The sequence below is a fragment of the Haliotis cracherodii genome, unplaced genomic scaffold, assembly GCF_022045235.1.
Source record: "Haliotis cracherodii isolate W230 unplaced genomic scaffold, xgHalCrac1.p SCAF_5, whole genome shotgun sequence".
NCBI classification, from domain to species: Eukaryota; Metazoa; Mollusca; class Gastropoda; order Lepetellida; family Haliotidae; genus Haliotis; species Haliotis cracherodii.
The window spans coordinates 49723633-49749933 of NW_027266308.1; the positions used below are offsets into that span (position 1 = coordinate 49723633).

Here is a 26301-nt window from a genome sequence, read left to right on the forward strand (position 1 = left end):
ACCCACTGAGTCTTCCACAAAATGAAAGTCCAACAACTGGTAGTCTGATTTCGTCCTTCATGTACACCCCCCACCCTATCACTACCTGTATTTGTCAGTTGAGGTATTATTAGATCTTACCCTGATTGTAGGAAAAAATGTTACAGGAAAGACAGTTACAGAAATAAAGTTACATGACCAGCATAGCCTGCTTGATACCCAACATGGAATACCTGTTTCCTGTGCTATTATGTTCTGTCAGTATTGGATGAAACACATTGTGTAGTAGTATGCTAAGTGTGTGCACCAAGAATGACTTCCTAGAAGAGAACTTAATTGTTAGGCAGTTAACATTAAGTATAACATTACATGCTAATTACTCACTCAGAACTAGAAATTATGAAATAACTTTTTCATGTTAATTATTGTGGAAAGTATCTTTTTATCTTTACATGAATATATTATGCCTTATTTCGTGTGGTTTCTCTAAATTCTTATATTCAAAACTACAGGGTAAATGTAGAAATAGAAATAAACTTTAAATTTGAAAAATAAATAAATGCCATTATAAATGCATTTGTGAATATGACACATGAAAAAGTTACATCCTTTTCACTATTTACCAATTTTGTCAAATCCTGACAGACTTGGTTCAAATATATTTAGATTTAAAAATGTAATTAAAAACACGACTTTATATCTTGCATGCCATTGCAGAATATTGTAGAATATCATAAGGACTGGTAATTTATATATTTATTGGGGGGTGATCATAAAGAAATTACACAGCAAATAATGGAACGGGTTGGGGAGGGCCATTTTAATGACAACATGTAGGGGGTCACCAAACTTTATCACAAGTATATTTGGGGGAGTGTCTACGTACAACATAAATGACATTGTTCTGTATTATTTTCAATAAAAAGGTTAAATATTTCATTTGTTATATGTTATAAATGTCAATGAAAATGCAATCTGTATATATTGGGGACATAATTAATGCACATAAAATGTGTGTGTGTGGTTGGGGGTGGGTGGGGGGTGGGGGTGGGGGGGAGGGTCTCATCTAAATATGGTCCTAACCAGGTTGATAATTAAGGTCCTCTACCTCCTTCTCACACAGATACCTGTATATTTCCACCCCTTTATGTTTGTATGGTGCTCTCACATGGGGGGTGAGGGTCTCATCTAAATATGGTCCTAACCTCAATCCCATTTTAAATTACCCATACCTAAGGTTGATAATTAATGTCCTCTACCTCATTAATACAGAGAGCTGGCAGATTGTAAAAACCAATATTCATAAGACTTGTATACTTCATACTGATATTTCCACACTGAAGAGAGGTACTGCCAGAGACAATGGCAGGATGGGGACCCCAGAAACTGATAAATGGCGATCACATTACAAATGTTCTCCCTGGGTCTGGGCAAAAAACACAAAGCACACATATTCAACAATTGTCAACAATTTAGGAAAACTAGTTTCATGTAGTATCATTTGTTTGCAGATGAGATTCCTGAATATCTGTCAGAATGTCAGATGATTTGAGGAAACAGACACAGTCCAGTACATCCCAACCAATGGCAAGAGTAAGTACCAACACTATGATATGTATATGTTACTTTTTTTAACTCTATGTTTAGATCAAAGTTAATTTGATTAGGTACTTATGTTTACAAGTTCTACTTACATTAGATATCTAATGTTTTGGTCATTATTGTAAGATAGGATTTGTAGGTCCAGAATAAAATATATTCCTTTCCATTTTGTAAGGCCTTGTAAAGATTACTGTCAGTACATTATTTACTTCAGTTCCCACCAGTTTGTAAGTTCAATATTATTAGAACTGACATGCAATGTAACTAAAACAAGTCATGCAAAGTGCATGGTGGAACCGGGCCTTTATTTCTTAGTCTGAAGAAAAGTGATAACTTAATTGTTTCATGTAACTACTTCGCACACAGCAATATTTAAAATTCGGCAATAGCTGAACTATTGTGTCATGATGACATCTTGATATGTTTGTTAAGAATGGTATAATTTGTATGTTCAATAATCATTAGAACAGAACAGGTACTCATACATCTCATGTTCATCTATTTTTCTGAAGTAATATTGCTTAGCCTTTGTATGATGTGGTGATAACTTTCATGGTGTGACAATCTGTCCATTATACCATACTGTGAGTATGTACACCCAAAACAAGACACAAACTAAAGAGGAATCTTATAAGATAATCATTAGCTCACCCTGGGGTTAGGCTGTGTGTCTGCTACTGATCTATATAACGCATTCTGCATGTAATTAGCTACAAACCACATGGACATTTCCCCACACAGACAGTTCCCAACACTGACATTTCCCTACTCAGACATTTCCCTACTCAGACATTTCCCTGCATGACAATCTGTTCTTGTATATTGAGGGTCCTTCTACTTCTACAACATATGCTAAATAACTTGTTAATTTTTATGATTTTCCCATTACCATGAGCCTATGATGTGTACTTTTTATAGTGAGCATGACATTCCATTACAGTTCTGTATATCATAATCTAGTGTTTTAAGTATGAATACTTGACACTAAAATAGGGGCCATTTCTGCAAGTAGTAAACATTTTGAAAAGTTCTTTTCCAAGATGTGATTATGGGAAGGTTTTCCTTTCTTTCTTTACAATCATTAGGATAACCTGGTATTCTGAAAAACTGAAATACTGCATAGAATTAAGGGTTACGTGTTTACATTGCCTGATTGTCTTTGGCTTTATTTACCATATATATTACAATATGAACACATTTCAGTGAATCTTGTGATTTGAAAGGCTGATATGGCAGTCATTATGAAAACAGTTACTCTATGTGCAGTTTATTTTAAGACTAGCACCAAGTACCACATTCACAATCAATAAGAAAGAAATAGTTCTGAGTGTCTGTTTATTTAAATTTTCCTTAAATCCTAGAAATATGATTGTGGAAAATAGATTGTTAGTCATCATTCTTTTGTCAGCATCAGCAACCAAATATGAGGACATGTAGAAGAATGTTATCACAAAATTTCAATGAACACTCGAGTACTTATTGGGAATTACAGTATGTGTTTTGAACAAATCATGTACTATTTCTCTTCTCTGGCTCAGCCTAACATGTGACATGTACATTGCCCAATGAGGGTGAGTTTCTGTATCTTTGGTAATGTGTTTTTGTAGGATGACTAATGCACATAGTCAATAAATTTAGTAATAGGAAAGAAAAGCCTGGTAAATATGATTATGGACATCATGTATGTCATACAGTTGAACATGATGTAATAGGTTTGCTTTTAATGCATTTCAGGTAAAATGTTCAAGAAAAAGAAGTATTGGTGTGATTTCAAAGGAGAATTACGACTGCCTTAGATTAAAACTTGAAGGAGGTGACATTCCCAAGGATAGCAAGACTGTCAAGTTTTACCATGTCTGCCAGAAAATACGGAAGTTCAATTTATCTTTGACAGAAATTCACAACCCTGTCCAAGGAGAATATAGACTGGAGATTATTGATGGGGACAGAAAAATAGTGATATCAAAGTCAGAACTTGATAATGTCATCTGCAAATTTTACAATGAGTTGCGGGGTTCTGGAGCAAAGAAAATAAGAACATTGATAAACCAGTATTATGCTGGCATTTCTCAGGAAGCCATACAAGACTTTATAGACAGGCAAGATGACAGGCAACTGTTACATCCTAAATTTGTTAATGCTGCCAAACTAAAACCGGTGATCTCAAGAACACCAATGGGGCGACATCAGGTTGACCTTGTGGAACTAACTGGAATGCCTGCAGAAAATGATGGTGAAACATTCATTTACATCTTGTCTGTTATTGATGTTTTCACAAGATTCTTGTGGCTTCGGCCTCTTTCCAACAAAAGAGCCAGTTCAGTGGCATTGGAACTCCACAAAATCTACTTTGAGTATGGATGGGGAAATCCAAGAATCTTACAGTGCGATCAAGGCTCTGAGTTTAAGGGAGCAGTCAACCAACTCTGCATTGAAATGGGAACGAAGATTGTCCGAAGTCGGGCTCACCATCCCCAATCTCAGGGAAAGGTGGGTGACAAATTTCAATCAAAACATGCACACTATAAACGTTGAGGTAATAGATGTAGATACTTAATAGTAAGAACATTAATGTTGATGTTATTTGGAACATGTCATCTTTAGGGCAGAGCCACACTTGCATGTGTGTGACAGATGACACCGGTGGGGCAGGATACACTAACCTTCGTGAACACCTTCTACTATCACTATTTTATGTTGATTCATAACACATGCTTATGATATTGATGGAATCATTCAGTGGACCCAGCTTTTAGAAGAGACTTCTTATGATTATGGAAACTGTTTTTGTTATATATTTCATATATTTCATATACATGGTATTACACTTGTGCACACTTTTTGTGCCTGCCTAATCTGTTTACTATTTAGATGTTAATTTATTTCAGAGTGAACGATCACACCGGGATTGGAAAAGCCATCTGGAATTTGATCACAGCAAACATGGTGATGGAGAAAGCTTCAACTGGGTGGAAAAATTGCGAGCATATGCTAGAATACACAATGAAAGCATTCATTCTGCACTTGGTAAAGTTTGAATATATAGCTTTAATTTAATGCGGGCATATGTCACAAAGTGTGAAGCACATAATGTAAGCTATACTTTTCAGACTGTAAGCATGGTAAATGTGGATGTGTGACATTGAATTTATTTTACGCACTGACCAACAAATAACCATTTTGACACAGTTAAATGATGATGGCTCATTACAGAAGGTACAACAGTTTCATAGTTGACCAGGTATTGACCAAAATATAGTTGCCTGCACCCTTCAGGCTACTGCAAATTTATAGAACTCTGGAAATATCAATATTGCCACAGTGCAGTTGTGACATTTATTGTTGAAGAAGACATGAGAAACACAGGCTTGTATTTAAACGTAATTCCTATGTTAACAGGTTGTTCACCATACAAGGCCATGTTGGGCTGCCCTCCAGTACACTTCAAGAATTTGTTGAGAGCTGGGAGTACAGTTGATGCATACTCTTGCTCTGAAGAAGATGAGCTGTGCGAACTATCTGCAGAGAGTGATGAGGTATGGAGGATTTATGTCATTACGCATAACAAGAGACAAACTCATCTATATACCCCGCCCATTGTCTAGTTTTAAATACAATGATATGTGCAATCAAATGTGACATTGTAAATTATCAGTTTGTCTCACCTCCTTGTAGAAGAGGTTGAATACAAGAGCTAATATAACATCTCCATAAACTTTGTACATCTAAACAAAGGTTATAATCATCTTCAAGTTTGTGTAAGCTAAGAATATTTAGATATCATGCATGGTATTGTAGAGCATTGTTTTCAGGCAGGTATTGTTGCAGCCCTTTATAGGTACAAGTAGTTACCAGAGTAAGGTACATGGTACAGATAAGGTACAAAAGTTGTAAGCATGCTGACACCTCAAAACCTGGTGAATTTCTAATACATCTACAATGAATGCTTTTATGGATTTTGTTGCAGTGTCTACTGGTGTGTCATTTAATTAGAATAAGAAAATAAATCATATTTTGAAGTTTTTTAAAGAAAAAAGACTCTATAATAGCCATAGACTTATATTGTACAAAGTTTCATGAAGATATCTTGAACAGTTTTCGGGTTCTGCTCTGGTAAACCCCACTGCTTCCATTCAGTTCAGAGACTAAGTCAAAATTTCAAAACTTTATACAAAATAAAAAGACAAATTTGTAGGTGCAGGGGATAATAACTGTCATCGGGTCCTGTAAACCTGTGCAATAATGACAGTAGATGTGACAAGTAGAGACATGTACATAGAACTATTTCAATTGCAAGATATTAGAAGTAATGATATGTTTAGGTAAAACTACATGTGAAGTGGAAGTGATATTATTTGACGTTTATGTTAGATATGTGGATATAAAAACATGGTAAATGTAATACTTTATTATTCTTTAGGATACTGGAGACGAACATGGCATTAATGAGAGAATAGAAGCAATCACAAACCTCAGGAAAACTGTGCTGCAGGCGTCACTGACCAAATCATCAGAAATGATAAAAAAACACCACAAAAACAAGGACACATCAGTGTACAAGATAGGGGATGAAGTTCTGGTGAGGGTTCATGGAAAAGATACCAGAGTCAAACGAGGTGGGCCCAAAAAAGGGATGAAAAAATGCAAGGAAGGAACTATTGTCGAAATAGATTCCCAGAACTCCCAATTCAAGGTTGTCTATCCGAACAAGCATGTACAGTGGGAGCAGGTGTGTGACATTACTTCTCAGACAAGAAAAGAAGAGAAGAGGAGAAGAATGAGGATATATGAAGGTACATATTTCCAGTAGTAGTTTATGAATAGTATGTAATTAGCAAGTATGTTTAATAATGTATTTTAAATGAAATAGTTCTTACAGAATAGATGACATCATCTATCTTGATGGACTGCAAAGACATGATGTTTGTAATGTATTTGCTGTTTTGATCATTTCCTCCACCCAAAGTAAGTGCAGTTCGAGATACAGAAACGAGATCAGTGTGTCCATCTGTCACATTTTGTATCAAGAGCATTCAATATTTCTTCATGGACCCTCACAATTGGTGCCTTTTCCCATGCTGGAATGTTTATAATATTTCATTTGCATTTTCATGGCAACAAGTTGGTTCAAATGAGGGTGGGGTTTGTTTCCAGAGCACAATTCATAAACCATTGCGTATTTCTTCATGAAACTTTATATACACATCAGGCAGGTTCTGTTATTCTGCTATTCAGTTTCTTTGGTAGACTTTTATATTTTGCATTTCTAAGAAAATACCAAGTTGGACAGCTAAGCAGAACAGTTATCAAAGATGATACAACTCATGTTGCTACTTCAGGTTGAAAAAGGTCTCCAGCAATACATGCTTGAGGTGACTAATTTGACCAGGTGATTGGGTAGCTTGGTTTATTCTATGACATGGTACCCAGACAGTGTGGATGTTGCTAATACTGCAGTGTTAATTAAAAGAGAAGGAACAGTATCATAATTAAAATCAGGAACATATGTCAATTAATGTTTTTGCTGTTGTGGAATTATGGTTCAGAATTTTGAAAGTATTATATGGATCATAGCAAATGTAATTACATGCCATTACTAATTCACGACTTTGCAAGGTATTGAAATAATTTGGTGTAGTCATTAATTGTTTTGTCATTTGTACTCAAATCTTAGGATTAATGTGGTATATGATACTTCCTGTGATATTATACATTACTTACAAGGGACATTCATTGGTTTGTCTTCTTGGAACGAAAGCTAACATTGACACAGGAGGTTAGGTGGTATACAAAACACAACTGATCAAGGGTCTGGAATCAAACTGCAGTCAATGGTTGAAGCATTTGTTGATTTTCAGTTCAGTTCAGTTCCTTAACCAGTTAAATTGGTCGCTCTGTGATATGTTGGTATGTGCAGAAGAAGGGATAAATGTGATAATTTTCATATATTTTTCTAACAGATGCTCTGCCAGATGCAAGAGAAGAGGGTAGAAAGCCACTCAAAAAGGGAAAAACACAGGATGAAAAAGGTATTACAATTTGAGACACCTCATAGGAATCTTCTGGAAAACATTAGGCATATGCATGAATACTTGCATGCATGCATGCACAATAAGAAGGGTAATCAATACTTGTACAAATTTTCCACCTTTCAGAGTACATTTACACATATTGAACACTTCAACGGAATAAATGTTTTCAAAATAAAATGAATGTAAAGCATAACTTTATCCTGAAGGTATATGCTTGCACTTGGTGATGTATGTTTATACTTTTAAGGAAAGGGAGAACAACAGGCTCAAACCAAGAGGAGAGACAATGCAGTAACAAAAGGTAATATCTGAATACAGATGGGTACGATCAACAAGACTGATCAATCCTAGATGCATAATTATATCTGTTGGAAGGAGTACACAAATTCTCCATATGATGTTGTGTCAGTTGCTCATATGTCTTCTTGTATATCATGCACATCTGAAATGGCTCATTGTCTCAGCTGAAAAATACTACATCAGTACATGTATTGCAGAACATTACAGTTGTTTCCATAAAAACAATATACTAAGAGATATATTACAGGTCAATTTGTGTGACTTATATAATGTGTCTATGCAGGACACAAGAAGACTCCAACTATGAAAGAACTGGAGATGGAGGCCTCATTCTATGACCTTGACATTGTGGACAATGAAGGGGCTGGTAACTGCATGTTTATTGCATTGGCTCAACAGCTTCAAATACATGACATTGACATAATCAGCCATAAACATCTGCGAGAAAAGGTTGTGCAATATGTACAGGTAAGTAAACAATAATGCATACTTTCAATTTTCTTAGGGTAGGAATTTGATATAGTGAATAAAATGTGAAAGCCTAATTGGGCTGAAGCCATGTCCTATTTGTTTGGAATCATGTTATTCTTAGAAATCAGTGGACCAGCTGAAAATCTGGCATACAAGTTTGTTCAGATTTTTACACCTCAATGGATTAAAAAAGTTTATATTTGTTATTATGAACATTGATATGCAGTAAGAATGTTTTTTACAATAACGGCAGTACATTTGATTTGGTGAATTTCAATTTTTATCCAGTAATGAATTCCACATATCTTTTTTTGTGTTACTGAAATTTTGGCTTACAGGACGAAACCTCAAAGCTTATGCAGCAAAGGTTTGCCTAAATGGTATTAGTTATTATTGTCTCTGAAAAGTACTCACATATTTTGGATCTTATGTTAAATATGTCAATGACAATTTGCTCTCAACCTTTCCATCAAATATACTTTCATTAATTCTTCTTACGTTATGTGAGCTAGAGAGTCATGGGGCTCTGTTGGTGATGCCCTTGACATTGATTAAACTTCTTTATTTAAAACAAGATAAACGAATGGTTGTCCCAATGAAGGAAACATCCCTCAGGTCAGCCTGTTTAGTAGGGTATATTACTTTCAAATGTTTTGGATATATTATGAGACACCTCTTAATATTGAGAATTTAAGTTTCAAAATTGCATGACAGTTGTCAGATAAGGTGTGTAAAATAAGCTGAATATTCACTTTTATCTGCCACATATGTACATGTTAGCTACAGTTCTAATAGGTTTCATACTTCCGCAGCTGATTTATATTACATTATGAAATTTGTTTTACTTTTGACCTCATAAAGTGTTATCAGGACCTTAAAAGGCATTTAAAAAATGTGATGGCTGAAATTTTGTACAGAAAGGCTGTATACACATTTCTAAATGAGCAAGTCTAAAATCATTATGCAAATTGGCTCTTTTAGGTTACAGTATAAACCACTGACTTTATATTCAGTTCGGCTGTATGAATAATTTCTGATACTTTATGTTTACCCCAATGAATAGGTTCAAGTAAATTTTGAAAGGCATATAGATTGGGATGAGGTGAAATGGGACTAAACTTTGCATTTAAGGTAAATGCACTTATACAGCAAGCCAGTGAAATCTGTTTTTTCATTAGCTCATCTTGAATTTTCACTTTTTCCAGTTTTGGGCAAACATAAAAACACTTGACCAAATTCATGGAACCTGATGAATTGCACAATTTCAATTCATTATCTATGCATGTTGCATTTAACATAAAGATGCAAGTACCAATACGTCCCCATGGGGGTCATGCAAAATGGTATCTTCTGACAATGTGAGGTTTGTCACTTGTAGAGATTTTGTACCATTTTAGCTTTGAACTTAGATGACTATACAACACAACATTGAGTCATGTTTTTTTTTTGTTTTTTGTTTTTTCATTTTATGTGTATTACATGTAGTATAAGAAGAAAGAAGAACAGTAACATTTCTCAGTCTCACACTAACTGAACATGTTTTAGGGCAAGCGGCGTCTGTTTAAGGACTTCGTGGATAAAAACCATTATCCAACATTCAGAGACTATATCATCAAGATGAAGATGTTGGGGGAATGGGGAGACAACATCATTCTGCAGGCAACAGCTGACCTCTATAAGGTGACCATCAGGATCATTACAACAATTGCAAATGAGCCTACATTCATTCGTCCAGCTGAATACCGAGGAGACATGCCAGTACTAAGCATAGGCCACTTGTGGGAGCTGCATTATGTGACGCTCATACCAATGTCCACAGAAGGAGGTTTGTGCTTTATTGATGGTACAGTTCAAATAATTATGGCAGGTCACCATGTCAAAGCATTCAGAACTTGTGTAGGTTTTTGCAATATATACCTATAACATTACATATTACTCAAAACAGTTGACTCTGTCTTCACGCTGAAACAAAGCCCAATAATGCTTAGCATTGTGCAAGTGCCAGCATGTGCATGTTCTTTAAGTTAAGAACTAAATTACTCTTGGATCGTCACATTGAGACCGTGGCATGTACCTATTATCAGATATAAATTTATGACATCTCTGACCACAGAGATATCAGTATATTAATATATTGGTACTGAACATTTCATATATTCACAGACTCATTGGAAATTAAGGATAGAGAGCTAATATAATTATACTTCTGACATTAACCATTTCATACTTATCATACACAGAAAAAACATTCTTGTGTTCATTCATATGCTTGTTACTTGTACAAGGATTACGCATACTGGTTCCACATCTCACATACAATCATGTTTCATTTTAAGAGAAAGAGACGGAAGCAGCTAATGACACCAAAATGGACACAGAAGATGAATCAGATTCAGATTCAAAGTATCCAATCAACACTGCTGTATGGGAACACAAGGCATGTCTAAACCCATTGCAACACCAACAACAAGACATTTCCTTATTATTGTGTCAGTTGCTTAATGATAGATCCATTAATGTTTTCAGTATGAAATATTAACCAAAGATGATTTCAGATGTACTTTTGTTTTAATAAAAAAAATTCTAAAAATTCTATCTGAGTAAACAGTACTCTTGTATTACCTTCATAAATGTTTTTGCCATGGTGCCTTCATATTTCACAATACATTATTTGAAAGTTTAGCTTAACAATTGTAAGAGGCACATGTCAGTTGCTGCGATTAGATACCTGATAAGAAGGTATTATTCACTCTCAGTAAGATGTTTTCTTAAACTTGTGTTAATGATGTTTCTCTTTACTAAAATTTATACAGAAAGAAAATGTAGTGGCACACCTGCAGAGAATTGCTGCAAGAGATGCACCGTGAGTTTTGTTGGCAGATAACTTGGAATGACTTTCAATCCAGATATAGTAATAACTGGGTTTTTATTCCAGTTGCTTTCTCATAGTGTTTGATTTACTCCTAACCTGTGTTTGTGGGTTTTACCAAAACGAAACAAGCTAAAACAATGAATTATTGAAGTACCATTAAAACACGAAGCACTAATTGAAGTCCTGAATGGATACTGTGTTAGAACTAGTCCCTAGCAACCTATGCTTATCAAACCAGGAGACTCAATGGATACTGTGTTAGAACTAGTCCCTAGCAACCTATGCTTGTCACACTTGGAGACTCAATGGATGCTGTGTTAGAACTAGTCCCTAGCAACCTATGCTTGTCACACCAGGAGACTTAATGGATACTGTGTTAGAACTAGTCCCTAGCAACCTATGCTTGTCACACCAGGAGACTTAATGGATACTGTGTTAGAACTAGTCCCTAGCAACCTATGCTTGTCACGCCAGGATACTTAATGGATCGTGTGTTAGAACTAGTCCCTAGCAACCTATGCTTGTCACACCAGGAGACTTAATGGATACTGTGTTAGAACTAGTCCCTAGCAACCTATGCTTGTCACACCAGGAGACTTAATGGATACTGTGTTAGAACTAGTCCCTAGCAACCTATGCTTGTCACACCAGGAGACTTAATGGATACTGTGTTAGAACTAGTCCCTAGCAACCTATGCTTGTCACACCAGGAGACTTAATGGATACTGTGTTAGAACTAGTCCCTAGCAACCTATGCTTGTCACACCATGATACTTAATGGATCGTGTGTTAGAACTAGTCCCTAGCAACCTATGCTTGTCACACCAGGATACTTAATGGATGCTGGGTTAGAACTAGTCCCTAGCAACCTATGCTTGTCACACCAGGATACATAATGGATGCTGGGTTAGAACTAGTCCCTAGCAACCTATGCTTGTCACACCAGGATACTTAATGGATGCTGGGTTAGAACTAGTCCCTAGCAACCTATGCTTGTCACACCAGGAGACTTAATGGATACTGTGTTAGAACTAGTCCCTAGCATCCTATGCTTGTCACACCAGGATACTTAATGGATATTGTGTTAGAACTAGTCCCTAGCAACCTATGCTTGTCACACCAGGAGACTTAATGGATACTGTGTTAGAACTAGTCCCTAGCAACCTATGCTTGTCACACCAGGATACTTAATGGATATTGTGTTAGAAATAGTCCCTAGCAACCTATGCTTGTCACACCAGAGACTTAATGGATCAGGTGGTAAATCTCTGTGACCCTGGATGAATTTATGACATCATACATTATGACTGTGAGAACTTTGCTCATAATATCAAAACACTATTTTGTCTTGTTGAGACACAATATAGTATTGATATTGCTGAGTGGGGCACTGAACAACAAACACTCATTTTAGATATGTTTTTCAGTGAGGAACAACTTCAAAGGCATGATGAGTTTGTCAGCGGCTTCCCAACACCAGACCGAAGAGTCAATTTTGTAGAGGGATATCTGTCTCAATATGTATGTACCTTCTCAAATGTGACAGTTGCCTCATATATATTTTTAACAAACATCCTTCCAATCATTGCTCATGAAAACGTTACATGAAAATTTGTGAGCTATTTCAATGCAAGACCATGCTTTAAGGATTGTGTACATGATACATCAGTCAAGCTGTCCATTCTTTTGATGTATAAAAATGGGTTCAATCTGTCATTGTATTCTGTTGAGAACAGTGCACAGATTATTGAACAAATACCCACCTGAAGGTTTTTGGTTACACCTACTGAGAAAGCATTACTACTTCCATCACCAAATGAGACTTGGTAACCTACAATAACATGACATTTCATGTAGGTAAGAAGATACTATGACAATGCATTGAGATAACCTGTCAGATAGTTTTAAGAGTGAATAATTCATTATAGGTACTTTAGTACATTCAGGTTTGGAAACTGTGGCATAATAAGAATTGTTTTCCTATAAATAACACTGTAGACATAGAAGGAAGTAATCAACCAGTGTGAGAGCATGGAAGTCATACTGCATACTGCATTAAGTATATGTTTTGTCTGACTTCTAGTAACGTCTGTACCATTTTTATTTAGATAGTTTAGTTCATGCAATTACTAGGTTAATTGGAATAATTGGACCTTCTTGTTGGATCTGTTCCTGTAGTAGCCATGTGCTCAGGTCCTTGCCCATCTGTTTCTTTATGCATATGAATCAGAACTCCTGCTCGGATTGGCAAAATAAAAAACACAGGAATTCAGTCAAGAATTTTGACTTTAGATTCTTGTATATCAATGATCTGAAATTGTTCAATAATGTAAGTAGCCGTACCCTTCCACTGAACTGGAAATAAAAGTGACTAGTACATCTGTTTTATATTTTGGTCTATGCATAAGGATTCAGAGTGACAGTAAAGTATACACAAGACTAGAACAAATAGGATGACGTCAACTTTCTAGTACTCGACTATGCTTTTATGTCTGACAATTTTCAAACAGCTACAGCCTTTTAAGGTACAATTGAGCGTGCTCTTTCTACAAAGTTTTTCAAAGAGTGCCATACAACTCTTGCTTCAAACTTGTTTGATCAAGGCTACAATATTCAAAGCCTCAGCAAGCTTTCAAAACATTTCATGGTAGACATGTGGAAGCCATTTCCAACTTTAATGCATTAATGACCAAAATGATGTCTCATGCAATTCTTTTTTTTTTACTTGTACCATATGTTCCCATATTTATTTAGGTGTCACGAGTCTTGCATGTGTTTGTGATTGGTGTCATAAGTGGGAAACGACACCATCACCTTTCTTTGAACACCCTGTATTGACAGTTGTTCATAAAAACATGCTTGTGATATGGTGAAACTCGTAAAAAGACTTCCCTTTAAGCAGAAATTTCACATGATAATAGAAAGGGATTTGTTGCTTTTATTTTTTTATGTTTATGAAAATGTTTTTTCCACTTTTATTCCCACACACAGTATTTTTATCTGAAAGTGCATGGTGGTAAGTCATGAGGACATTGCGGTGCCCCTGTTGTCACAAGTACAATTTAAACACGTTCCAAATTAACTTGTGCTTTTAACTAAAACAAAATGTTATTAAAGTTGCTATATCTGCTTATATTTGCTTAACTACTTACTTCATTACATAACAAGACGTGTATTCCCTATATATTTTGCATACTTTTATTATTGTTTCAGATGCAGCAAAAAATGCTTCAGTACTTGATATCAGCTTTGACATTTACAAGACTGAAAGATACATGGTATTAAATATTAATATTTTGTGACACTTTGTGAAACAGGTTGTTTCAAATAATTCCTGATAACATACATTATATTTAAGTTTTGAGGTTATACCAGAGGAATGAGATAGATACCATGATTGGCTTAATGTTACATTTATTTGCATTTACTAAAAATGTATTGTAGGATTGGCTTTCGTTTTCATTAATGGAATGTCATGTAATTTCATATTGCCATCAAATAAGCAACAATGCAGGTAGTTAACTGCCAGACACACTGACATATAGACACTTCCACTTGACATGTAATAAACCAAGTCATCGAACCTGACCATCAGATAAATTAGGTTAGCATATGTTGTTATGGACCTATGTTCTGTCCCATTGGGTACTTACCCAACAGTTGACTATGATGAAATGATGGATTTCTTTGTTGATACAGGAGGATATACTCGGGGAGTATGCGACTGTTCAAGTGCAAGGTTGAAAAGAAGCTGGAACTTTTAACGCAAAAGCACATGATGTAAGAATACCTTTATGTTGAAAAAACACATGATTTACGCCACCGTGGTCTAGTGGATAGAGCATCCACCTGGAGAGAAGAGGGTCGTGGGTTCGACCCTCAGCCACGTCATACCAAAAGACGATAAAAGGTTGTACTTGTTCCTACCCTGTCTGGTGCTCGACAATAAGGGGCTAAAACAAGCACTAGTTGGGTCAGAGTCAGCAAACTGTATTAAAGGTTACACAATTTGCGTTAGCAATCTTTTAACGTCTTTTGGTATGACGCAGCCGGAGATCAAACCCTAATGTTCCTGCTCTCAGGGCAGACAATCTTCCTATAGTTAATGGAGGTGATCAGCTTTTTTTCTTTTACTCTCCAAAAACCTTATTAAGGTATTGATAAGGAACATAAACTGTCATAATATGTAATGTTATAATGTCTTTCAACAATACACATGAGGAAGAGAATTTATGTATGTATGTATGTATCTACCTGTTAGAACAACAAAAGTAATAAGATAACAAAAGTGGTAACGTAACAAGGGTAGCCAACTGATAATTGGTGCTGATAGGGGAAGCCAACTGATAATTGGTGCTGATAGGGGAAGCCAACTGATAATTGGTGCTGATAGGGGAAGCCAACTGATAATTGGTGCTGATAGGGGAAGCCAACTGATAATTGGTGCTGATAGGTGATTAGCAAAGAAAAAATGGAAGCCAACACTTAACAGTAAATTGGCACTGACAGGTAAAAGAATAGAATGTTGCTCATGGGGTACACAGTTCCAGTGACTGTCATGTTCAAATAACAAAAGTCAGTATGAAATGGTCAAATATTTTTGCCTGTCATTGTACCCAGTTAATGTCATGGACTGGTTATCTGTCATCTGAGTAAACATCTTCTCCTAGGGCAGCCTACTGGTTAAGCATTCACCCATCAAGCTGAAGACCCGGATTCGATTCCCCACATGGGTACAATGTGCGAAGCCCCTTTCTGATGTCTCTCTTCTCCTTAGAAACCACATAAACAATGACACTGAAACATCACATACTTGTTCCAATGATGTCACGTGTTAACCAAATATTTCAGTAAGGCTGCAATTTCTGGATATATTCATTGCGTTTTCTTTAAATAGTTCTTTGAAAATGAATGAATGACAATGCTTACAACAAATCCTGTTAGATGACTGGCTTTGTTGATATTTCAAACTGTTGCCTACATGTGTTGATGTCTTTGTGAGCTGCAGTGCTTAGTCAATTGTTTTTACATAAACATATGTTTTTTCACACTTCAGAGCTGCCACAGATTACCTGATGTATGTTGGGGTAAAGGAAGCTATAATTCATATTCTGATGGATGTGCTGAATAAACCCTATGAAGAAGTCAACTATGAATGTAAATCAACAGAATTTGATGCCAGTCAAGTTCCAGGGAGGGGTGTCCACATCACTGTGGATGACGAATAATGATGGCTTGGTTCACAGAGGGAGGATTAAAATGCCACTGTTATACAGGATGACTGACTTGCTGGATGTGTTGTGATGATTGTGCTTGCACACTGATATCAACACCAACATATATTATCTTTACAAGAAAAGTAATTTGATGTACATGAACCACAGTGACATGTCATTTTGTAACATTAGTATTTCTTTGTATGACAATGTGGGAATTTATTAGGGCTGCAACGGGTAACTCGGGTACCTGGGTCGGGTGGGTACTGAGTACCCACATGACTGCCTGGACTCATGGTTAGTCATGTGATATATTGTTTAATGACAAAAATTATCGCGAACTCTATGCTTACACTAAAAGTTCGCATTTCTTTCTGACTATGCACCCATTCCTTCTGACTTAGGCTCTTCTTTTGGCAACTGACAGTAAATCCCATTTCTAAGTTGAGAGCAGAATATGAATGCTATGGGTCAATATTTCTAATTTTAAGAGATTTTTGACTATGTTATCACTCATGTCCCATCGACCATAAATGGGATAACACCTATAAACTCGACAAATAATGGAATCTGAAGATTTTGTTTTGACTACTGATAGTAAGTCCCATTTCTAAGTTGAGAGCAGAATATGAATGCTATGGGTCAATATTTCTAATTTTAAGAGATTTTTGACTATGTTATCACTCATGTCCCATCGACCATAAATGGGATAACACCTATAAACTCGACAAATAATGGAATCTGAAGATTTTGTTTTGACTACTGATAGTAAGTCCCATTTCTAAGTTGAGAGCAGAATATGAATGCTAGGGGTCAATATTTCTAATTTTAAGAGATTTTTGACTATATTATTACTCATGTCCCCTCGACCAGAAATGGAATAACGCCTATAAACTTGACATATAATGGAATCTGGAGATTTTGTTTTGACTACTTATAGCATATACCATTTGTTACTTGAGAGCAGAATATGAATGCTATGGGACAATATTTCTAATTTTAAGAGATTTTTGACTATGTTATCACTCATGTCCCATCGACCAGAAATGGGATAATGCCTATAAACTTGACATATAATGGAATCTTAAGATTTTGTTTTGACTACTTATAGTATATACCATTTGTTACTTGAGAGCAGAATATGAATGCTATGGGACAATATTTCTAATTTTAAGAGATTTTTGACCATATCATTACTCATGTCCCCTCGACCAGAAATGGGATAACGCCTATAAACTTGACATATAATGGAATCTGGAGATTTTGTTTTGACTACTTTTAGTATATACCATTTGTTACTTGAGAGCAGAATATGAATGCTATGGGGCAATATTTCTAATTTTAAGAGATTTTTGACTATGTTATCACTCATGTCCCCTCGACCAGAAATGGGATAATGCCTATAAACTCGACAAATAATGGAATCTTAAGATGTTTTTTTGACTACTGATAGTAAGTCCCATTTCTAAGTTGAGAGCAGAATATGAATGCTATCGGTCAATATTTCTAATTTTAAGAGATTTTTGACTATATTATAACTCAAGTCCCCTCGACCAGAAATGGGATAACGCCTATAAACTCGACAAATAATGGAATCTTAAGATTTTGTTTTGACTACTGATAGTAAGTCCCATTTCTAAGTTGAGAGCAGAATATGAATGCTATGGGGCAATATTTCTAATTTTAAGAGATTTTTGACTATGTTATCACTCATGTCCCATCGACCATAAATGGGATAACACCTATAAACTCGACAAATAATGGAATCTGAAGATTTTGTTTTGACTACTGATAGTAAGTCCCATTTCTAAGTTGAGAGCAGAATATGAATGCTATGGGTCAATATTTCTAATTTTAAGAGATTTTTGACTATGTTATCACTCATGTCCCCTCGACCATAAATGGGATAACACCTATAAACTCGACAAATAATGGAATCTGAAGATTTTGTTTTGACTACTGATAGTAAGTCCCATTTCTAAGTTGAGAGCAGAATATGAATGCTAGGGGTCAATATTTCTAATTTTAAGAGATTTTTGACTATATTATTACTCATGTCCCCTCGACCAGAAATGGAATAACGCCTATAAACTTGACATATAATGGAATCTGGAGATTTTGTTTTGACTACTTATAGCATATACCATTTGTTACTTGAGAGCAGAATATGAATGCTATGGGACAATATTTCTAATTTTAAGAGATTTTTGACTATGTTATCACTCATGTCCCATCGACCAGAAATGGGATAATGCCTATAAACTTGACATATAATGGAATCTTAAGATTTTGTTTTGACTACTTATAGTATATACCATTTGTTACTTGAGAGCAGAATATGAATGCTATGGGACAATATTTCTAATTTTAAGAGATTTTTGACTATGTTATCACTCATGTCCCCTCGACCAGAAATGGGATAATGCCTATAAACTCGACAAATAATGGAATCTGAAGATTTTGTTTTGACTACTGATAGTAAGTCCCATTTCTAAGTTGAGAGCAGAATATGAATGCTATGGGTCAATATTTCTAATTTTAAGAGATTTTTGACTATGTTATCACTCATGTCCCCTCGACCAGAAATGGGATAACGTCTATAAACTTGACATATAATGGAATCTTAAGATTTTGTTTTGACTACTGATAGTAAATACCATTTGTTACTTGTGAGCTGAATATGAATGCTATGGGTCAATATTTCTAATTTTAAGAGATTTTTGACTATATTATAACTCATGTCCCCTCGACCAGAAATGGGATAACGCCTATAAACTCGACAAACAATGGAATCTGAAGATTTTGTTTTGACTACTGATAGTAAGTCCCATTTCTAAGTTGAGAGCAGAATATGAATGCTATGGGTCAATATTTCTAATTTTAAGAGATTTTTGACTATGTTATCACTCATGTCCCCTCGACCAGAAATGGGATAACGTCTATAAACTTGACATATAATGGAATCTTAAGATTTTGTTTTGACTACTTATAGTATATACCATTTGTTACTTGAGAGCAGAATATGAATGCTATGGGTCAATATTTCTAATTTTAAGAGATTTTTGACTATGTTATCACTCATGTCCCCTCGACCAGAAATGGGATAACGCCTATAAACTCGACAAACAATGGAATCTTAAGATTTTGTTTTGACTACTGATAGTAAGTCCCATTTCTAAGTTGAGAACAGAATATGAATGCTATGGGTCAATATTTCTAATTTTAAGAGATTTTTGACTATGTTATCACTCATGTCCCCTCGACCAGAAATGGGATAACGTCTATAAACTTGACAAATAATGGAATCTGGAGATTTTGTTTTGACTACTTATAGTATATACCATTTATTACTTGAGAGCAGAATATGAATGCTATGGGGCAATATTTCTAATTTTAAGAGATTTTTGACTATGTTATCACTCAAGTCCCCTCGACCAGAAATGGGATAACGTCTATAAACTTGACATATAATGGAATCTTAAGATTTTGTTTTGACTACTTATAGTATATACCATTTGTTACTTGAGAGCAGAATATGAATGCTATGGGTCAATATTTCTAATTTTAAGAGATTTTTGACTATGTTATCACTCATGTCCCATCGACCAGAAATGGGATAATGCCTATAAACTTGACATATAATGGAATCTTAAGATTTTGTTTTGACTACTTATAGTATATACCATTTGTTACTTGAGAGCAGAATATGAATGCTATGGGACAATATTTCTAATTTTAAGAGATTTTTGACTATGTTATCACTCATGTCCCCTCGACCAGAAATGGGATAATGCCTATAAACTCGACAAATAATGGAATCTGAAGATTTTGTTTTGACTACTGATAGTAAGTCCCATTTCTAAGTTGAGAGCAGAATATGAATGCTATGGGTCAATATTTCTAATTTTAAGAGATTTTTGACTATGTTATCACTCATGTCCCCTCGACCAGAAATGGGATAACGTCTATAAACTTGACATATAATGGAATCTTAAGATTTTGTTTTGACTACTGATAGTAAATACCATTTGTTACTTGTGAGCTGAATATGAATGCTATGGGTCAATATTTCTAATTTTAAGAGATTTTTGACTATATTATAACTCATGTCCCCTCGACCAGAAATGGGATAACGCCTATAAACTCGACAAACAATGGAATCTGAAGATTTTGTTTTGACTACTGATAGTAAGTCCCATTTCTAACTTGAGAGCAGAATATGAATGCTATGGGTCAATATTTCTAATTTTAAGAGATTTTTGACTATGTTATCACTCATGTCCCCTCGACCAGAAATGGGATAACGTCTATAAACTTGACATATAATGGAATCTTAAGATTTTGTTTTGACTACTTATAGTATATACCATTTGTTACTTGAGAGCAGAATATGAATGCTATGGGTCAATATTTCTAATTTTAAGAGATTTTTGACTATGTTATCACTCATGTCCCCTCGACCAGAAATGGGATAACGCCTATAAACTCGACAAACAATGGAATCTTAAGATTTTGTTTTGACTACTGATAGTAAGTCCCATTTCTAAGTTGAGAACAGAATATGAATGCTATGGGTCAATATTTCTAATTTTAAGAGATTTTTGACTATGTTATCACTCATGTCCCCTCGACCAGAAATGGGATAACGTCTATAAACTTGACAAATAATGGAATCTGGAGATTTTGTTTTGACTACTTATAGTATATACCATTTATTACTTGAGAGCAGAATATGAATGCTATGGGGCAATATTTCTAATTTTAAGAGATTTTTGACTATGTTATCACTCAAGTCCCCTCGACCAGAAATGGGATAACGTCTATAAACTTGACATATAATGGAATCTTAAGATTTTGTTTTGACTACTGATAGTAAATACCATTTGTTACTTGTGAGCTGAATATGAATGCTATGGGTCAATATTTCTAATTTTAAGAGATTTTTGACTATATTATTACTCATGTCCCCTCGACCAGAAATGGAATAACGCCTATAAACTTGACATATAATGGAATCTGGAGATTTTGTTTTGACTACTTATAGCATATACCATTTGTTACTTGAGAGCAGAATATGAATGCTATGGGACAATATTTCTAATTTTAAGAGATTTTTGACTATGTTATCACTCATGTCCCATCGACCAGAAATGGGATAATGCCTATAAACTTGACATATAATGGAATCTTAAGATTTTGTTTTGACTACTTATAGTATATACCATTTGTTACTTGAGAGCAGAATATGAATGCTATGGGACAATATTTCTAATTTTAAGAGATTTTTGACTATGTTATCACTCATGTCCCCTCGACCAGAAATGGGATAATGCCTATAAACTCGACAAATAATGGAATCTGAAGATTTTGTTTTGACTACTGATAGTAAGTCCCATTTCTAAGTTGAGAGCAGAATATGAATGCTATGGGTCAATATTTCTAATTTTAAGAGATTTTTGACTATGTTATCACTCATGTCCCCTCGACCAGAAATGGGATAACGTCTATAAACTTGACATATAATGGAATCTTAAGATTTTGTTTTGACTACTGATAGTAAATACCATTTGTTACTTGTGAGCTGAATATGAATGCTATGGGTCAATATTTCTAATTTTAAGAGATTTTTGACTATATTATAACTCATGTCCCCTCGACCAGAAATGGGATAACGCCTATAAACTCGACAAACAATGGAATCTGAAGATTTTGTTTTGACTACTGATAGTAAGTCCCATTTCTAAGTTGAGAGCAGAATATGAATGCTATGGGTCAATATTTCTAATTTTAAGAGATTTTTGACTATGTTATCACTCATGTCCCCTCGACCAGAAATGGGATAACGTCTATAAACTTGACATATAATGGAATCTTAAGATTTTGTTTTGACTACTTATAGTATATACCATTTGTTACTTGAGAGCAGAATATGAATGCTATGGGTCAATATTTCTAATTTTAAGAGATTTTTGACTATGTTATCACTCATGTCCCCTCGACCAGAAATGGGATAACGCCTATAAACTCGACAAACAATGGAATCTTAAGATTTTGTTTTGACTACTGATAGTAAGTCCCATTTCTAAGTTGAGAACAGAATATGAATGCTATGGGTCAATATTTCTAATTTTAAGAGATTTTTGACTATGTTATCACTCATGTCCCCTCGACCAGAAATGGGATAACGTCTATAAACTTGACAAATAATGGAATCTGGAGATTTTGTTTTGACTACTTATAGTATATACCATTTATTACTTGAGAGCAGAATATGAATGCTATGGGGCAATATTTCTAATTTTAAGAGATTTTTGACTATGTTATCACTCAAGTCCCCTCGACCAGAAATGGGATAACGTCTATAAACTTGACATATAATGGAATCTTAAGATTTTGTTTTGACTACTTATAGTATATACCATTTGTTACTTGAGAGCAGAATATGAATGCTATGGGTCAATATTTCTAATTTTAAGAGATTTTTGACTATGTTATCACTCATGTCCCATCGACCAGAAATGGGATAATGCCTATAAACTTGACATATAATGGAATCTTAAGATTTTGTTTTGACTACTTATAGTATATACCATTTGTTACTTGAGAGCAGAATATGAATGCTATGGGACAATATTTCTAATTTTAAGAGATTTTTGACTATGTTATCACTCATGTCCCCTCGACCAGAAATGGGATAATGCCTATAAACTCGACAAATAATGGAATCTGAAGATTTTGTTTTGACTACTGATAGTAAGTCCCATTTCTAAGTTGAGAGCAGAATATGAATGCTATGGGTCAATATTTCTAATTTTAAGAGATTTTTGACTATGTTATCACTCATGTCCCCTCGACCAGAAATGGGATAACGTCTATAAACTTGACATATAATGGAATCTTAAGATTTTGTTTTGACTACTGATAGTAAATACCATTTGTTACTTGTGAGCTGAATATGAATGCTATGGGTCAATATTTCTAATTTTAAGAGATTTTTGACTATATTATAACTCATGTCCCCTCGACCAGAAATGGGATAACGCCTATAAACTCGACAAACAATGGAATCTGAAGATTTTGTTTTGACTACTGATAGTAAGTCCCATTTCTAACTTGAGAGCAGAATATGAATGCTATGGGTCAATATTTCTAATTTTAAGAGATTTTTGACTATGTTATCACTCATGTCCCCTCGACCAGAAATGGGATAACGTCTATAAACTTGACATATAATGGAATCTTAAGATTTTGTTTTGACTACTTATAGTATATACCATTTGTTACTTGAGAGCAGAATATGAATGCTATGGGTCAATATTTCTAATTTTAAGAGATTTTTGACTATGTTATCACTCATGTCCCCTCGACCAGAAATGGGATAACGCCTATAAACTCGACAAACAATGGAATCTTAAGATTTTGTTTTGACTACTGATAGTAAGTCCCATTTCTAAGTTGAGAACAGAATATGAATGCTATGGGTCAATATTTCTAATTTTAAGAGATTTTTGACTATGTTATCACTCATGTCCCCTCGACCAGAAATGGGATAACGTCTATAAACTTGACAAATAATGGAATCTGGAGATTTTGTTTTGACTACTTATAGTATATACCATTTATTACTTGAGAGCAGAATATGAATGCTATGGGGCAATATTTCTAATTTTAAGAGATTTTTGACTATGTTATCACTCAAGTCCCCTCGACCAGAAATGGGATAACGTCTATAAACTTGACATATAATGGAATCTTAAGATTTTGTTTTGACTACTGATAGTAAATACCATTTGTTACTTGTGAGCTGAATATGAATGCTATGGGTCAATATTTCTAATTTTAAGAGATTTTTGACTATATTATTACTCATGTCCCCTCGACCAGAAATGGAATAACGCCTATAAACTTGACATATAATGGAATCTGGAGATTTTGTTTTGACTACTTATAGCATATACCATTTGTTACTTGAGAGCAGAATATGAATGCTATGGGACAATATTTCTAATTTTAAGAGATTTTTGACTATGTTATCACTCATGTCCCATCGACCAGAAATGGGATAATGCCTATAAACTTGACATATAATGGAATCTTAAGATTTTGTTTTGACTACTTATAGTATATACCATTTGTTACTTGAGAGCAGAATATGAATGCTATGGGACAATATTTCTAATTTTAAGAGATTTTTGACTATGTTATCACTCATGTCCCCTCGACCAGAAATGGGATAATGCCTATAAACTCGACAAATAATGGAATCTGAAGATTTTGTTTTGACTACTGATAGTAAGTCCCATTTCTAAGTTGAGAGCAGAATATGAATGCTATGGGTCAATATTTCTAATTTTAAGAGATTTTTGACTATGTTATCACTCATGTCCCCTCGACCAGAAATGGGATAACGTCTATAAACTTGACATATAATGGAATCTTAAGATTTTGTTTTGACTACTGATAGTAAATACCATTTGTTACTTGTGAGCTGAATATGAATGCTATGGGTCAATATTTCTAATTTTAAGAGATTTTTGACTATATTATAACTCATGTCCCCTCGACCAGAAATGGGATAACGCCTATAAACTCGACAAACAATGGAATCTGAAGATTTTGTTTTGACTACTGATAGTAAGTCCCATTTCTAAGTTGAGAGCAGAATATGAATGCTATGGGTCAATATTTCTAATTTTAAGAGATTTTTGACTATGTTATCACTCATGTCCCCTCGACCAGAAATGGGATAACGTCTATAAACTTGACATATAATGGAATCTTAAGATTTTGTTTTGACTACTTATAGTATATACCATTTGTTACTTGAGAGCAGAATATGAATGCTATGGGTCAATATTTCTAATTTTAAGAGATTTTTGACTATGTTATCACTCATGTCCCCTCGACCAGAAATGGGATAACGCCTATAAACTCGACAAACAATGGAATCTTAAGATTTTGTTTTGACTACTGATAGTAAGTCCCATTTCTAAGTTGAGAACAGAATATGAATGCTATGGGTCAATATTTCTAATTTTAAGAGATTTTTGACTATGTTATCACTCATGTCCCCTCGACCAGAAATGGGATAACGTCTATAAACTTGACAAATAATGGAATCTGGAGATTTTGTTTTGACTACTTATAGTATATACCATTTATTACTTGAGAGCAGAATATGAATGCTATGGGGCAATATTTCTAATTTTAAGAGATTTTTGACTATGTTATCACTCAAGTCCCCTCGACCAGAAATGGGATAACGTCTATAAACTTGACATATAATGGAATCTTAAGATTTTGTTTTGACTACTTATAGTATATACCATTTGTTACTTGAGAGCAGAATATGAATGCTATGGGTCAATATTTCTAATTTTAAGAGATTTTTGACTATGTTATCACTCATGTCCCATCGACCAGAAATGGGATAATGCCTATAAACTTGACATATAATGGAATCTTAAGATTTTGTTTTGACTACTTATAGTATATACCATTTGTTACTTGAGAGCAGAATATGAATGCTATGGGACAATATTTCTAATTTTAAGAGATTTTTGACTATGTTATCACTCATGTCCCCTCGACCAGAAATGGGATAATGCCTATAAACTCGACAAATAATGGAATCTGAAGATTTTGTTTTGACTACTGATAGTAAGTCCCATTTCTAAGTTGAGAGCAGAATATGAATGCTATGGGTCAATATTTCTAATTTTAAGAGATTTTTGACTATGTTATCACTCATGTCCCCTCGACCAGAAATGGGATAACGTCTATAAACTTGACATATAATGGAATCTTAAGATTTTGTTTTGACTACTGA

General features: G+C 34.7%; 1 protein-coding gene across 1 annotated transcript; it reads left to right on the forward strand.

The window, feature by feature from the left end:
* On the forward strand, positions 1–16893 carry LOC139442959 (uncharacterized). The gene is made up of 16 exons (XM_071223883.1): positions 1–39; positions 1491–1572; positions 3316–4071; positions 4470–4608; positions 4981–5117; positions 6002–6374; positions 7542–7610; positions 7861–7914; positions 8197–8381; positions 9930–10209; positions 10721–10821; positions 11198–11247; positions 12684–12777; positions 14470–14534; positions 14956–15036; positions 16313–16893. Exons 2-16 carry the CDS (start codon positions 1516–1518, stop codon positions 16482–16484), a joined length of 2613 nt encoding a protein of 870 aa, XP_071079984.1. The 5' UTR covers positions 1–39; positions 1491–1515; the 3' UTR covers positions 16485–16893.
* Positions 16894–26301: the final 9408 nt, after the last annotated feature.

Bases quoted from the DNA above. Each gene is read 5' to 3' on its own strand.
- LOC139442959 (XM_071223883.1), top strand. From the start codon at position 1,516: ATGTCAGATGATTTGAGGAAACAGACACAGTCCAGTACATCCCAACCA. The intron at 1,573-3,315 runs GTAAGTACCAAC...AATGCATTTCAG, and splicing joins CATCCCAACCAATGGCAAGA to GTAAAATGTTCAAGAAAAAG. The intron at 8,382-9,929 runs GTAAGTAAACAA...AACATGTTTTAG, and splicing joins AGGTTGTGCAATATGTACAG to GGCAAGCGGCGTCTGTTTAA.